The sequence below is a fragment of the Cnephaeus nilssonii genome (genome assembly GCF_951640355.1).
Source record: "Cnephaeus nilssonii genome assembly, chromosome: 17".
Taxonomy (NCBI): domain Eukaryota; kingdom Metazoa; phylum Chordata; class Mammalia; order Chiroptera; family Vespertilionidae; genus Cnephaeus; species Cnephaeus nilssonii.
Window position 1 is genome coordinate 50,606,652 of NC_137088.1, and position 16,512 is coordinate 50,623,163.

The 16,512-nt window shown below is 42.9% G+C and overlaps 1 protein-coding gene across 5 annotated transcripts in view; it reads left to right on the top strand.

The window, feature by feature from the left end:
* The window catches only part of ATXN7 (ataxin 7), a 171,845-nt gene that overhangs the window by 36,514 nt on the left and 118,819 nt on the right, over window positions 1-16,512 (top strand). For 4 of the 5 annotated variants that reach the window (XM_079795451.1, XM_079795447.1, XM_079795448.1 and 1 more), the window contains exons 3-4: window positions 11,232-11,540; window positions 11,751-11,819. In XM_079795451.1, coding sequence (XP_079651577.1) covers window positions 11,232-11,540; window positions 11,751-11,819 — 378 coding nt within the window. Of the gene's footprint in view, window positions 1-10,100; window positions 10,875-11,231; window positions 11,541-11,750; window positions 11,820-16,512 lie in introns of those variants that run through there. The other variant, XM_079795450.1, reaches the window with a different exon arrangement.

The window sequence follows — 16,512 nt, forward strand, 5'->3', positions numbered from 1 at the left end:
CCTAAAGTAGAGCCTGCCTGGGTTGTCCAAGCAATGGAAAGGAGAAGGCCGGAGCTGAGTGAGCAGGCAGGAGAGTGGGAGGAGACACAGGCAGACAGGCACAAGATCTGTGTACACCGCCTCATAGGCCATGCGGGCCTTGGCTTGTACTTTGGGAGAAGTGGGAGGCCACTAGAATGTGAGTACTGGAGTGACTTGACCTGACTTCTGTTTGAATGAAACTATTGGGGGCACTATATTGAAGTAGGCTGTAGGGGGAAAGGGTAAAAGCACTAAGACCAGTGAATCTGCAGTTACTGCAATAACCCAGGCAAGAGATGATCTTGCCAGACCTTCTAGGTTTTTAAAGGAACTGGAAGCTTGACTTCAATGATTTTCCTTGAGTTTTCCTATGTTAGCAACTAATTTAAGAAAAGTAAACAGTTTGAGTCAACCTAAATAAGTCTGTAGGATTCTGCCATGTGTTGACAATTTGCTACCTTGGGTATAGAAATGAGGGAATTCAGAGTAAGCTGAGGACTTTGGGCCAGGCTAACGTGGGGAGGGTAAGAGTTGATTTGAAGCTCACATGAAAGCTGGACTGTGATTTGCACGTAAAACTGAAGGAAGGGAAAGATAATGGCATGTAACTATTCACAATACCCCAAAAGTAGAAATAGCCCAAATGTCCATCAGCTGATGAATGGATAAAACAAACAAACAAACAAAACAAAAAAAAAACCATGGGATACGCACACAGTGGAATATTATTCATCTGTAAAGAGAAAGTATTGAGCCTCAAAAATATTATGCTAACTGAAAGAAGCCAGAAACAAAAGTTCACATATTGTATGATGCACAATATCCAAAATAGCCAAAACTTTTGAGACAGAAGACAGATGTGGCTTCTAGGGCCTGGGGGGAGGGATGGGAGATGGGGAGTGACTGCTTATTGGGTACAGGGTTTCCTTTTGGGGTGATGAAAGTGCTCTGGAACCAGGTAATGATAGTGGATGCATCACATTGTGAATATACTAAATGTCACTAAGTGTACACTTTAAAATTGTTAAAATGATAAATTTTATATTAAGTGAATTTTACCTCAATTTTTTAAAAGTGCATATGGAAAAACATTTTAAAGATATGTATTTTATGTCTTTTTTGGCCAGAGTGGAGTCTTTGTAAGTGGGAGTGAAGGGTGATAACGCTATAAAAAGGATGTTTGGCCAGATAGGGAAGGGTGTTGACTGCCAGGCCAAGGAGTTTAGAATCTCTACTTTTGGCAGCAGTGAAATACGCACTCCGCAAGGAGGAAGGAAACCAAAGGGGTTGGTGCCTGGGAATCCCAGCCTCTGGGTTTCAAAGGAAAGTAAATGGCCCCTGGTTTCACCAGTCTGTAATACTGCTACTCATGTGATTGAATTTTGTGACAATCTCACAAAAGTCTCAAACAAAATTAGAATTTCTTCTTTTATTTTATTTTATTTTTTTTATATATATATTTTATTGATTTTTTACAGAGAGGAAGAGAGAGGGATAGAGAGTTAGAAACATCGATGAGAGAGAAACATCGATCAGCTGCCTCTTGCACACCCCCCACTGGGGATGTGCCCGCAACCAAGGTACATGCCCTTGACCGGAATCGAACCTGGGACCCTTGAGTCCGCAGGCCGATGCTCTATCCACTGAGCCAAACCGGTTTCGGCAGAATTTCTTCTTTTAAAAAAAATATTCTGGTTAGCCCTGGCTTGTTTGGCTCAGTGGATAGAGCGTCTGCCTACGGACTGAAGGGTCCTGGGTTCGATTTCGGTCAAGGGCACATGGCCGGGTTGCATGCTCAATCCCCATTGGGGGGCGTGCAGGAGGCAGCTGATCAGTGATTCTCTCTCATCATTGATGTTTCTATCTCTCTCTCCCTCTCCTTTCCTCTCTGAAATGAATAAAAATATATTTAAAAAATATTCTGGTTATAAAAGTTTGTCATTAAAAAAATTAGATAACTATGTGAGGTGATGGTGGATGTGTCAGCTAATTTTACACCTACACTAATAAAAGAGTAAGATGCAAATTGTACCTTCGCAATGCCCACCAGCCAATCAGGAGTGAATATGCAAATTAATCCAACAAAGACAACGCAGGTGTTCTGCACCACCCCAGCTGCTCCAGGCCTCTGGGCAGCGTGGGAAGGCGGAAAGGCGGCTCCGGCCAGGGCCAGAGCGAAGGTGGTGCTGGCAGCCAGGGGAAGGAAGGCCCATTCTTGCACGAATCTTCGTGCATCGGGCCTCTAGTATCTATATAAAATCACAACATTGTACACTTTAAATTTACACAATGTTATATGTCAATTATATTTCAATAAGGCTAGAAAAATGTAAGTATTACATAAACATGTATGTTAATAAAAAGTCCTTTTAATTACATACTTTCACTTTCTGCTCCCCATAAATCCAAAATTATCTAGACTGTTTTCTATGAATAGAGTTATTATTATCATAGTTATTGCTTTTTCATAAAACTAGACACATATTATACATAGTATTTTATATGTTGCTTTTTAAAGATTTGTATTTTGGCTGTTTTTCCACTTCTTTCTTTTGGATTGCTACATTATATGCTATACTTCCATTTGTTGAGCGAGGTTGACCTATGAACCAGGAGGTCGAAATTCGATTCTCAGTCAGGGCACACGCCTGGGTTGCAGGCTCAATCCCCGGTATGGGGCATGCAGGAGGCAGCCGATCAGTGATTCTCTCTCATCATTGATGTTTCTCTCTCTCTCCCTCCCCCTTCCTCTCTGAAATCAATCAAAACATATTTTTTAAAAATTGGAAAACAATTGCCATTTATCTCTCTATAAAGAGATTGAGGTATCAGAAAATATAAAAGCAGCTAACACTTACTGAGCAGGGAGCACTGACTATGTGCCAGGTGCTGTTCTCAGCATTTAACCTATTGACTCCTCATGACAGCCTGATGAGGTAGATGCTGTCATGATCCTCCTTTCATAGAGAAGCTCATGGAGGCGGAGATCAACATGCCCAGAGTGGGGCATGGAGAGCTGGCTTCAGGTCTAGCTTTAGTGGCAGCTGATGGTTGTCATGAGGGACCTTGTGTGAGATCACAGAGATTTTTCAAGAGACGTCAATCTGGAATTTTGTGTGAAACTTTTCAAGTTTTAATGTTGACTTAAAAAAAATAATAGCTTGCCCTAACTGGTTTGGCTCAGTGGATAGAGCATCGGCCTGTGGACTGAAGGGTCCCAGGTTCAATTCTGGTCAAGGGCATGTACCTTGGTTGTGGGCACATCCCAGTAGTGATGTTTCTAACTCTCTGTCCCTCTCCCTTCCTCTCTGTAAAAAACTCAATAAAATATATTATAAAATAATAATAAGCTTTATTGAAACATAATTCAAGTACCACAAATTTACCCATTTGATAGTTTTTAGTGTATTCACGATGTTGCTCAGCCACCGCCTCTATCTAGGTCCAGAACATGTTCATCACCGGAAAGGAGACCCAATTTCCACCCAGCAGTCACTCTCCACCCTCCCCTCTCGCCAGATCTGCCTTCTGTCTCTATGGACGTGCCTATTCTGGATATTTCATATAAGTTGAATCATATGATATGTGGCCTTTTGTGTCGCTTCTTTTATTTGACTTGTTTTTGAGGTTCATCCATGTAGTAGCATTACTTTTAGTGACTGAATAATGTTCCTATGTGTAAATACACCACATTTTATTTATCTGTTCATCAGTTGATGGACACTAGAAGTGTTTCCAACTTTTGGCTATTGTGAATAATGCTGTTATGAACATTTACAAGTATCTCTTTTAGCCCCTGCTTTCAGTTCTTTTGAGTATATACCTAGAAATGGAATTGTTGGATCCCATTGTAATTCTGTGTTTAACCTTCTGAGGAACTGCCAGGCTGTTTCCACAGGAACTGGACTGTTTTACAATGTACCAGCAATGCACAAGGATTTTATTCCTCACATCCTAACCAACACTTCTCACTTTTTGTTTGTTCTTATTTACTTAATAGCCAGCATAGTAGGTGTGTAGTAGTAGTATTGTGGTTTTGATTTGTATTTCTCTAATAACAAATGATGTTGAGCAACTTTTCATTTGCTTATTGGTCATTTATATTATTTTCTTTGGAGAAGTATCTATTGAGATCTTTTGCCCATTTTGAACACTGGATTATTTGTTCTTTTTTATATATACATTCCAGATACAAGTCCCTTATCAGATATATAATTTGTACAAATTTTCTCCATTCTGTGTGTTGTCTTTTCCAAGGTATTATTTGAAGCACAACAGTTTAATAATTTTGATGAAGTCCAATTTATCTATTTGGCTTTGTGTTTAAAGAAATACCTGGTAAACGGGATTCTAGCCTACTAAACACCCACTTGTGATTGCTGCTCTGTTGCCACTGCCCCCAGAAATCATTGAAACTGATGCTTTGTGAAGATACCCATTTTTCTGAAGTGGAGAAGGGCAAGAAGGTCTGGAAAGTAGCAAAGGTAGCCTGTAGCAATATTATTTCAGTTCATCATTTCTGCTCCTGAAGTTACTCCACTTAGAGCAGTTTGGTGGGGAGGAGGATGTGGAGAAGGAAGTAGTGAAAGGAGTAGACAGTGGAGAAGAGGATCAGGGCCTCTGGGTCCTGGAGATCTTATGTGATCATAAGAGAGGTTAAAATAGATTGAACAAGTTAAAAGGCAGAAACTTTGCCTTGAGTCATAGATGGTGCCATTTACAATCAGAATAGCCATGGCTGTGTAGTAAATTTATATTTCTGGGAAGAAAAGTTTAGGGACTATCTAAAAAGTTAATAGGGTTAAAGTCTCCCTTTTTATGAGAAACTACGTGGTTAGAGCGTCAGACCATTCACCGAAGGATCTCGGGTTCAATTTCTGTTCCATGTACCTGGGTTTCGGGTTCCATCCTCAGCCAGCCAGTCTATGTCTCTCTCACATCAACGTCCCCCCCCCCTCCTCCCTCCCTTCCCCTCTCCCTCTCTTTCTTCCCTTCCTCCCCTTTTTCTCTCCTCCCTCCCACTCTCCCTCCCTCCCTCTCTCCCTTCCACTCTCTAAAAATCAATGGAAAAAACATCCTTAGGTGAGGAGTAACAAAAAAAGAAAACATAATACTATAGAAAAGTGGGGTCGGGGGAGTGGGTTTGTTTTCTGGATCTATGACCTTACTTAGAGCTGGAATTTTGCTGAGGAAATGGGGAGGAAAGATCAGTATTGAGCCTTCCCTCTTGTACCAGTACACCTGCACTATTAGTTGAGAGTTCAGCCCTAACGCACTTTGTGGACTAGCTTGGGGACCTAGCACCCACAGATCTTATGGTGAGTGGGGAGGTGAGTTCCAAATAACACCCTTACCTTGGGAGTGAAACTGTTGATCTCTGGGAGAACAAGCATACATCTCATTGTCACCTTGACCCCAGTTCATGAAGTCCGATGATTTAGGGTGGGGATGAGTTCCCATATGCTTAATGTGAGGGATAAGGAAATGCTTTCTTAAAGACATGGAATTTGCGCCCTGGCCCGTTTGGCTCAGTGGATAGAGCGTCAGCCTGCGGACACAAGGGTCCCAGGTTCGATTCCGGTCAAGGGCATGTACCTTGGTTGCGGGCACATCCCCAGTGGGGAGTGTGCAGGAGGCAACTGATCGATGTTTCTAACTCTCTATCCCTGTCCCTTCCTCTCTGTAAAAAAATCAATAAAATATATTAAAAAAAAAAAAAAAAAAGACATGGAATTTGCCGAGGGATTTGATTGAACGGTAGGGTTTCAGCTAAGGGAAGGAAAGTATATAGATGGAGTGACCTGTGTGAACAAAGGCTTGGGAGCTGGAATAGACAACATGTTTGAAGCTTTGCATTGGTCATTTTGGCTGGACTATGGAGTGCCTGCTGGAGGGGACATTTAATTCCGGAGGTGTTGGGACTGGGGCACTCCTTGAGTGCTAGGAGAGAAGTTTTTATTGGATTCAGTGGTCAGGGGAGCCCCTAAAAGTTAGAGCAAGGACTGACATAGTGAAACCTATGCTTCATTCTACAGACTGATCTGATCGTGAAACATGGAGAGATTAGAATCCGGGCTCACGGTATGACGGGCACGGTGCTAATAATAGCTAACACTTACAGGGTGCTTTTGCACTATTCACTTTCTTTAATCTTCTCATGAAGTCAATACTTCTCTTTCACTCATTTTATAGATGAGGAAGCAGGCACAGAGAGGTTAAATGATTTCCCCAGAGTTAACAGCTAATAAGTGGTAGAATTGGGATTCACCTGGGCAGATTGCCTCTAGAATCCATGCTCTAACTATTGGGCCCATCAGATGGTGATATTTACAGCCAGTTCAGTGAAAGCTGTATCAGAACAAAGGTGTCATAGGAATTATTTTTAACAGTGTGTTTAATTTTGCATTTTATTGTATCTGAGGCAGTGCACTGGAACTCGAAACAGTCAGCCTCTTTTTATAGCTAAATGTTGGCCCAACTTTTCCATTCCATTTCTATAACTTAATCCTTTCTCTCTACTTTTCAAAAACTACTTTACCTGAAGGGTTTAAATGAAGATTTTAAATCAAGCTTGTCAGTAGTTAATAAAATACAGGCCAGTATTAAATTCCTAGAACTATTTGAGCATTATTCAGTTTAAAGTTATAATTTATTATCTTTTGTGTGTATATTTTTAAATTTTTCTCTTTCAAACAGTTTTCTATCACTGGTGAATGTTTCTTTGGGAGAATTTATATGTAGTTACACAAATATGATTAAGAAAACAAAGTAAAAATACAGAGCTTTGAACTTCTTGGCAACTGATACAGTGTGTACAATGAATACATGTACAGGTTAAGTCTTTAAAAAGATAATTACCCTCATCTTTAAGTCTCTTGATTGTCAGCAATTCCAGCCACTGAGCTGATAAATTCCATTTCCTCCTTCCACTGTTCTCCCCCTACTGGAATACTGATGTATGTATGACAGTCTATAAGATACGGTATTTCACTACTGGGAGCACAGTTAAGAATGGGCCTTGCCTGCCATACCCCATATGCAGAAGAGAGCTCTGGCTCTGTCTGGAGAAGAAAGAAAGAGAGAGAGAGGTGTGGGTCAGAGGAGGGAGAGGGGATACAAACATAGGCTCAGCCAATTTTAGGACGAAATCAAGAAACCAAAGCCAATACATCTAATTCAGTGGATCCAAGTTTCTTGTTACTCAAATGAAGGCAGTCCTTTGGGGTTGATAGTGGAGAATCTCTGTTACCAACCCTGTAATTTGCACTGATAACTATACTGTAGTTGCTAGTTTTCAAGTTTATTACAATGTTGTATTGGGATCAGTGGTTTTTTTCTAAATAAAGAGGCTGGTTGTGTGGGGTCTTGCATCTTACAAAATTTTAGGAAATTTTCAGCCATTTTACATCAGACTGGAGTTAAAAACTGGAAAGATCAACCTTTCTTTCCACTTAGTGATGTCTTCGGTGTTTGAACAAAGCATTTACAAGTGAATCTGTTGTGCAAATAATCATTCTTGTTAAGAGAGACCTTGTTACCCTTGGCACCTCCTGGGAACATCCCTAAATTTGGATGGTGAAGTAAGGCCATATTTTAAATACATCCCTGGAAGGGATGAAATGCTCAGAACTTGGCAGCGTTTCATTTCTGACGGCCTAGTTCTTAAGCCACAAACAATCTAATTGGTGGTTACAGCTTTTTCCATAAGAGCATTTTGATGAATTAAATGTTTCTCCTACTTCTTACTCTTCTCATGTCCTCAGCGAAATTACTACATTGTGTTCACCTTGGTGCCTAGCGGAGTTCCTGGTGTGTGGTAGGCAATCAGGAAACATTTGAAAACTTGAGTCCTCATTACTCAAACCTTATAATACATACCACTATCTGTGCTGACAGATCCCGAAGGTCCTCCGAACTACAAAACATCAGAATTGTACTGACAGAAATGTACTGACAATTGATCAAATGCAAGGCACGCTGCTATATTAATTACATTACATTAATGTAAATTGTATTGGGTCATTTCCTTTTTCGTATGCTTTTGAGTATAGAGGAGGGGTATTTAGGTAAGAAGCCATCAGGTTCTTTATTATGGCCTGGTAGGTAAACCACATGTGCGAGTTTCTGTTGTCTCTTGTTTGTAGACAGTGCCCTTTGTGGAAGGAGCACTTTTTAAATGCTGCCCAATTTGAGTATTAGAGCACTGTACTCGCTCAGCTAGCAGTTTTGGCTTTTGTTGATGACTCATTCGAACCTTTAGGAAACCCAAACCAATTATGGATATCAGAAACTGCCTGATCTAGGAGTTAGGACTTATTGATGAAGAGAGTGTGGTAAAATGTATTAGCTGTAACAGAAAAGATTGATGGAGAGATGTCAGAAATTGCCTGCCATTCTCTTGGTCTCTACATCTTCAACTTGACAATAACTTTCTCAGATAAGAATTGATCTGAATTGCTTGGCTTGATATAGGATACTTATAGTATTTATTTTGTGTTAAACATTATACCAAGTGCTTTCCATGGGTCTTTTCATGTAGTCCTCAGAAGAAGCCTGGCTTTAACTCGGTTTTAAACTGTGGTGTAGATAAGTTTGGTGACTTGCTCAGGTTACACAGCTTGCAAGTGGGAGAGCCAGAATATGAACCCAGAAAGAATTCATAGGGACTTGTTCCAGAGCCCTCCCTCATTTTCCTTATCTGTAAATTTTAAGTAATAACAACTTCTACCTTACACAATTGTGAATATTGAGACAGTGCACTAAAGTATCAATGGCAATGCTAGTAGGTGCTCAATAATTGATAACTGTATTAGTAATGATTTCTCTTAATAACTATCAATGCTAAGAAGATACTTAGTATTTTTCATTTTACCCTCTGTTGTGCTTTCTTTACTAACTCAATCAGAAAGTTTGAAAGGGTTAAAAAAAAAGAGGTAGCAGGGATAAGGAGAGAATTGGCATATTGGCCCCCATTGGCTAGCAGTCATATCAGTGAATCTGGAAGTATTTTCACATGTAAAAAGGGGGAAATCAAGCAGTGTCTTGAGGAGGTGGGACTGTAATTTATGTTTGCCATTCTTCCCTTATTTTCCTTCTCATCCTGTCTCTATTCAATAGACAAGCTCCCTTTGGTATCCATATAGTTGGGTAGCCTTAAGCTTTTCTTTTTAGTGGCAGCTCCATATGCTATTAAAATTCAAATTTTCAGTTATCTTAAGTGTGGAATTATAAAATTCAAAGTAATTCATAAAGTGGGTATTTTAAGCTAGGCAAAATAGAGAAGTTAGATGTTTTTATGTAATTCTACAGTTTTTCAGTGATTTGGGAAGAATGAAAAATTAAAAGTCTGCATTAGGGACAAGAGTTAGGAACCCTATTGTTACCAAGAGAATTACATGCTTTACTCATGCATTTTTCTCATTGGTACTTTTATTGGGTTAAAATTTTAGACATTGTTTTTTTATCATTTCACTTGTTTCTTTTGGTTATTTTGTTTTTACTGTTTCTTAGATAAGGACAGGAAGCATCCATAGTTTCACTTTTTGAAACTTACATTTGCATGAAATCCAGAAAAAATTTACACACTTATTTCTAAATCTTTTAAAAATAACATATTTTTTTCTAAAGCTTTAAAATTTTTAATCTAAAATTTAAAACAACACTTTTCACAAGAGCCCTTTGTTGAGTTTAGGTGCAATAATATTTCCTTATTAATTTTTACTCTTATTTAAACATTTTTATGTTTCTACAAGTTGGACTTTGTTTCTTTAGCAGAGAAGTTGGCCACCTCTGTCACACCAGATGTGCTAGACAAAAAAAAACCCAGGAGTAAACCTGCTTCCTCCCTACCTAGAGAAAGCACCTGTGAGCAGGCAGCCAAGATACACGTGTCACAGGAGTGCTGATATTACTCCTGTGAAACATGATCAAAATCCTTGTTTGTCCCAGCCTTCAGATTTTCACATCTTTCCATGCTCTTCATTAAGTAGCCTTTTACCATCTTTCCTTATCAATGAATCAAAAGCTTTGGGCTCTGTGTGTGTGGTTGGGAGAGGTGCTTAATTTAGTGAACTAAATCGGATAGAAAACAGTATCTTCTAAACATTTTCTAGGAATGCTGTGCATTGCCCTAAGCCCTGGGTTCCAGCCCTAAGCAAAGAGGGAGAGACTAATAACTCGAATTCAAAGTGAATCAGATTTTTTTTTTATTACTTTTGGGGTTAATGAATCACTTCCAGGGGAAATAGAGAAATTTTGGGTAGTGTCTCCCAAATATGTCAGTGCAGGATTCCCCTCTTCTCTCTCCCGCACTCCATCTTACACTGATTGCATGGTCTTCTCTTTGCTGGACAAGTTCAAGTCCCCCAGACACACGCTGTGACCTCCAGTGGTGGGCCTCGGGCGGACACCGGGAACGTCACCTGGGCCGCGTTTCCTCGCCTGCCTGTCGCGGTTTCCTGCACGCCCGGCGGCCGCTCGGCGGCGGCGGCCCATTCATGCTTTTGACAGCTGCGCGGCCGCCGGGAGCGGAGGGTTCAGGCTCCCTGCACCAGCCCCCGCGCCCCGCTCTCCGCTCTCCGGCCTCGGGCGGAGGGCCCGACGGCGACCACAGTCGGCGGCACCCCGGGGTGGGCCGCCCGGCTCCTCCATAGGTGGCTCCGTTTCCGACTTCGCCCTGGCTCCACTCCGGGGGCTTGACGTGCAAACTTCGCCGGAGCGAGCTGAGAGGGAGGGACCGGCGAGGGGGAGGAGGCGGCGGGAGGCGCCTCTGCTTAAGGGAGCCGGCCGGGTGCCGCCGCTCGGACGGACGCGCGGACGGAAGGGCCCGAGCCGGGGATGCGAGCGGCCTCAGGGTGAGCAGCCAAGGGCCGGGCTGCGTTTCGGGCCTCCCCGGCGCGGGCGGGCGGGCGCCGGCCTCCGGGCCGGGGCTGGCGGCAGAGGCCGGCAGGGGACCTTGCGCCGCGGAGTCTGGCGGCCGGCGGCTCGTCCCCTCCCCCGAGGGCCGCGGGAGGCGAAAGCGAAAGCGAGCCGGAGGCGCGGACTTTGCTCCCGGGGCGGGGGGTGGCCCGGGGGGCGGCGGGCTGGGCGGCCGGGGCTGCTGTCAGGCGCCCCACCCGGCCCGCGGGCCGCGCACGCCGCCGGAACTCCCCGGCGCCTCCTTAAAAGCGGCCCCCGCGCGACTCTTTTCCCCCTTTTTTGTTACATTGTAGGAGCGGAAAGAATGTCGGAGCGGGCCGCGGATGACGTCAGGGGGGAGCCGCGCCGAGCGGCGGCGGCGGCGGGCGGAGCAGCGGCGGCGGCCGCCCGGCAGCAGCAGCAGCAGCCTCCGCAACCCCAGCGGCAGCCGCCGCCGCCACGGCGCCTACGGCCGGAGGACAGCGGCCCCGGCGCCGCCTCCACCTCGGCCGCCGCCGCCATGGCGACCGTCGGGGAGCGCAGGCCCTTGCCGAGTCCCGAAGCGATGCTGGGACAGTCGTGGAATCTGTGGGTCGAGGCTTCCAAACTTCCTGGGAAGGACGGTGAGTGTGCACGCCCTCCTCCCCGCCCCGCGCGCCCCCCTCGGGCCGGTCCCCTCCCGCGTGCTGTGCGCGGCCCCCGCGGGGGTCAGAGATGCTGTCGCTCGGTGGGGGGAGCGAGGTGCCCGCACCTACTCCGTGCGTGCGTGAGCCTGCGTCACACTCCCCGCCACTGACCTGCCTCTCCCCTCCTCCCGTGTGTGTGTCTCCTAGGGGCGGAATTGGACGAAAGTTTCAAGGAGTTTGGGAAAAACCGCGAAGTCATGGGGCTCTGTCGCGAAGGTGAGTCCAGCCCCCTGAAGGAGTCCGTGCCAGCCCCGGGGGAGTTTACTTGCTGGCTTCACCGGGGCAGGGGAGCTCGCCCACCTACCCACTCCTCCCCGGCGCGCGAGGATGCTGCCGGAGGAGGAAGAAGCGGGAGGATCGACGAAGCGGTTGGAAATCTGGTTTCCGAGGGGCTTTCCGTGACGGGAGCGTCCTGGAGCCTCCGGTGGAGGCCTGGCGCGGTGCGGCGGCTCAGTGGTGAGCGCTGGCACCTGCGGGAGTTCAGGTTTGACCTGGACGGAGGACGACCAGCGGAGGAAGGAATTCGCTTCCGAAAGCATTTCCGCAAATGCTTTCAGGGGTTCTGGAAAGGAAACCTGGCCACCTGAAAATTTCTGCTGGCAATCAAAATGAATTTTGAACTTTAAAAAAAGATGGCACGTTACCTGTGCAGCGTTATTTTTATGGAATTTGAGTTACAAAAGTTCAACAGGATCATCACAGCTGAGGAGCGGTTGGTCAGATTTTTTTGTGAGCTGCCAAGATTGGGGGGGGGGGGCGCGGGAGGGAGCTTATGGTGAAACAAGTCTATATAGTGCCCTGAAGGTGAAAACAGTCTAATTATTGGTCAGCTTTTAAGAAAACGGTTTGGTAGAAGAATACTGTAGGAAAATATCTGTAGCTAAAGGTGTGCCTCCCAATGCAAGTCAGGTCAGCCATCTAAACTGTCAGACTCCCTTCAGATTTCCTTTGTGTTTTTGTTTTGTTAAATAGTCACATTTGCTGTCTAGTTAATGCCTGTGCCAGGCCTGGTCAGAAAGAACTTTTGAGGCCAGCCAACCTTAGGTTCAGGTCCAGTTATGTTTTTTCAGTGGTACTATGGACAAGGCCTTGAGTGGAATTTGGTAATCCAAAATATTGAGTTTATATTCCCCTGTGCAATTTTATTTCTCACATGTAGATGTTTATTTTGGTATAGTTACTGTCCAGGGCACAAGAATAGGTAAGAACTTTGGCAAGTGGAACATATTAAAGTCCAGAGTTGGCCGGTTGTTACTGTCTTCACATTTGTTGTGTTTAGTGCCGATTTTTTCTTCACATCCACTGTTTTGGTTTTTTGAATTGGCCACTTGTTGGCCTCTTGGCACTAGGAGGAAGAGTAATTCCATTGGCAGCTCTCTGAGAGCTTCCAATTGGAACAGATTATAGAGCAAATTAGTTGATTTTGAAAATGAGAATTGCTGTTTGCAAGCAAAGGAAAAAGAGGGAAAGCACAGGACTTGCTGGTGATGTTGCAATAGGAAAAGCCAGTTGTTAGTCCGGTTTTAGTGTTGAATTGGCAGCTTGCCTGGGCTTAAAAAATTAAAATCACTAGGTGGCAACTCTCATAGGAAGCAATTGGAGTAGAGCTTTAGAGGACCTGACCTGCACTTGTTCTTCGTTTTCATTCTATGGGTGTGGATACATTTCCCATAAAGGGTTTCTAAATCTGTGTGAAAACAGTGTGCTAATTATTGGTAATTTCTCTATAGAGGATGAATAAGTGTGTAAATGTTTCACTGGGCAACTGGGTCTGGACTGAGACCCACTTAATTTAGTGGCCTGGACCCAGTTTCTGTTGTGTTTGTTATTTTCTGCGGGGACGTATTCATTAGCAGGTTTGACCATGAAGATCTAAGATCTCTGAACTACCATCTTGATGTGCAGAGGGTAATAGATTTGGTTGTATGTGATTCTGACCAATCAAATTATTCAGGACTGTTAGGGGTGCCATTTTTTAAACCGCTCTAACCATTCAGAGGATGCTGAAGTGGCTAGCTCATCTGAAACTCTGCCTGCCTGTTTGGAGTAGAGACTGAAGTTTTTTAATTCAGTCAGATCTTGATTCATCTGTGAAAGGATTTTTCTGGGACAGTTTAAAAATCCCATCATGAGAAGGTTCAGCACTCACCCAGTGGGCCTTTGTTTTTGTTTTTTTAACAAAGAGCTTATGTCAGGCTGCTTAAGAAATGAAAATACATTTTAAAATTAACAAAAATTATTAGACAATTATCCTTTGTCTTTGGTTACATTATTTCCTAATGTAAAAAGGTGTTTTGGAATTACATTCATACTAACTTGCTCTTGTCAATGAGGTTAAATTGGGAAGAAACGTGTAAATAACTTGATCATATGAAGTATAGTGGAACCTCGTTTCTGGATCTTAATGGAAGGCTGTTAGAGAAGCAATTTGTTTGAAAACTGAATCATTTTTCCCCATTAGAAATAATGTAAATTGAATTAACCCATTCCAGACCCCCAAATGATTCCTATTGCTTTAATCTTTCTTATATACAATACATGTCTAATGCGCTGTTTAATTTATAAATAAACACTACCACCCCCTACTAGCCTTAAGGGAATTTTCATATAGCACTGCCTCCGAAATGCTATCACTGGCTAACTGCTTTTCCTTTATCCAATCAACAACAGTTTTTCTACTTATTCAGTTGCCTGTGATTGCTGTTTTGTGAGCACTTTCAAACCTTTACAACATTATGAAGGCTTCCTTAGGTTTTAAAATTGTGCTAATCCTCAATTTAACCAGCAACAAAAGCATTCTCTCCTTTGTTACCTGAGAGAAGCTTTTTGTCTTAACTGAGATATCAGCGTGAAATGGTTGTCAGGTTAAAAACTGAAGATTTGGTTGATAACCGAGACCTTTTTTTCTGTGAACAACTTGGTCAAGAACTGAATTGTTCCAGATGGGAGACGTTCAAGAACCAAGGTTTCACTGTACTAAAAGTCAGAAACTCTCCATCTTGGAAGATGTCCTGAAATATGGACTAGAGTTCTTGAATTCTTCTCTAGTTCATGATTGAGGATTTAATTAAGGATTAGTAATCTGGGTGTGAGAGGAGGATGCTTAACCTTGAATTCGTTCTTTCACCTCTCAGAATCTAGCTTTTCTTCTTTGTAAAAGGAGATGATAATACCTACTTCCCAAGGTTGTTCTAGGGGTTGCAATTTAATTAGATAATGTATTGAAAATGACTGTATGCTTCTTACAGCCCTTTCAACTGCTGATAGTCTGAGACCTGATTTCCTAATTTGACGTTTATTAGGTCGGGAGTTTTTAATCCAGGACTTCAATGGGCTTCAGGGGGTCATAGTTCCCCTGATATTGTATGCAAACTAGTATATATGCCCACTTTCTAGGGAAAGTGTCCACAGCTTCTCTTGGATTCAAGTTCCCAGATTTAAAATTACTAACCTAAGGTCTAGATCTTTTTTTCCTCTTGTCCTTTTTTTGGCCATTTTCCTCATGGCAAGACTGCCCAATGGTTATGGCTGTGGGAAAGGTTGGAATTATTGATTTATATGGAAGTGAGATTATTTGAGGTTTAGCTGATATATCATTCCCTCATTCCCTCTTCCAATTAATAAGTAGGCAAATTTTAGGATAAGATTTCAGTTATCTTTCAGAGGTCAGCCTGTTTTTCATCTTCATCCTCATACTTACATTGCCTTGTTTTCTTCTAATTTGTAACATTAGTTGATTGTATGGTTGATTTTGGTGGAAAAAGATTGATAATATATTTGACTTATTTCAAATGACTGAACTCAGAAGATAATACCTTTTCAGGTGATTTGTGAAACTCTAGAGTCCACAAAATTATGTTAGATGAACTTGATTGGTGTAAGTTAACTGATTAAAGGTTTCTATATTAGTGCCTGAACATATAGGGAGCCTTTAAAAATGAAAACATTAAATGCCTTAATTTCTTGGCAATTAAAAAACAAACTATATGGTGTCTTTGTGGGTGTCAACAGTGTTTTTGGAAATAACATTTTCTTAGGGTTGCTATCCCTAACTTCTCTTAAACTTGTTATACAATATAAAAGTAGCCCATCCTTTTCTTCTCCACTCTACCTATCACCATGTGAAAGCATGTATTGTATGTTGGCTTTCATTAGAGTGTAAGTTCCCAGAGGACACTGGCATGGCTGACTCACATATACAGGGTGGGGCAAAAGTACATTTACAGTTGTTCCTATGGAAAATAATATAATAATTAATAAATAATTATTCAAGAATAAACTCTGTTTGGCATGCTCACAACTGTAAACCTACTTTTGCCTCACCCTGGATTTAGCTCCAGCACACTGCTCATTGGGCTATCATAAAGATTGAACTGAGTCGCTCAAAGATGAGGGTTGAACCAATTTGTGACTTAGTCTCTGAGGAGAAGTGTGCTTTATGGCCACTGGGGAGGCCAGAGGCTGTCTTTCAGCAGGTCCTGTTGCTGTCTGTCCTGAGTTTAGCACTTCATTTACACTTTCCTGAAAGAGTGCAGACAGGACATCACCTCTCTTATCTCTGATATTTAGGCAAGGGCATAAGATGGCAACCCAGGACGATGTCCGCACTTGATGACAGGTGATTTTTCCTCATAATAACAGGTCATAATTGATCCTAAGGCAAGATGGAAAAGATGCTGGTTGGCACCTACTGGCAGTTAGGTTTTTTTTTTAAAAAAAGACAGACTGGGGAGGTAGGTTAGCCTCAATCAACACAGACTGAGCGTAACAATACCACTTTTTTCTTTCCTAGGTAAAAAAAAAAATAGTTTGTAGTTAACCTGAAAACAAATACATGGATGTTTGTGTGAAGTACTGTTAAAGTAACTACATTATAGGCATAAAACCCCCTCCCTGAAGTTAAGAGCAT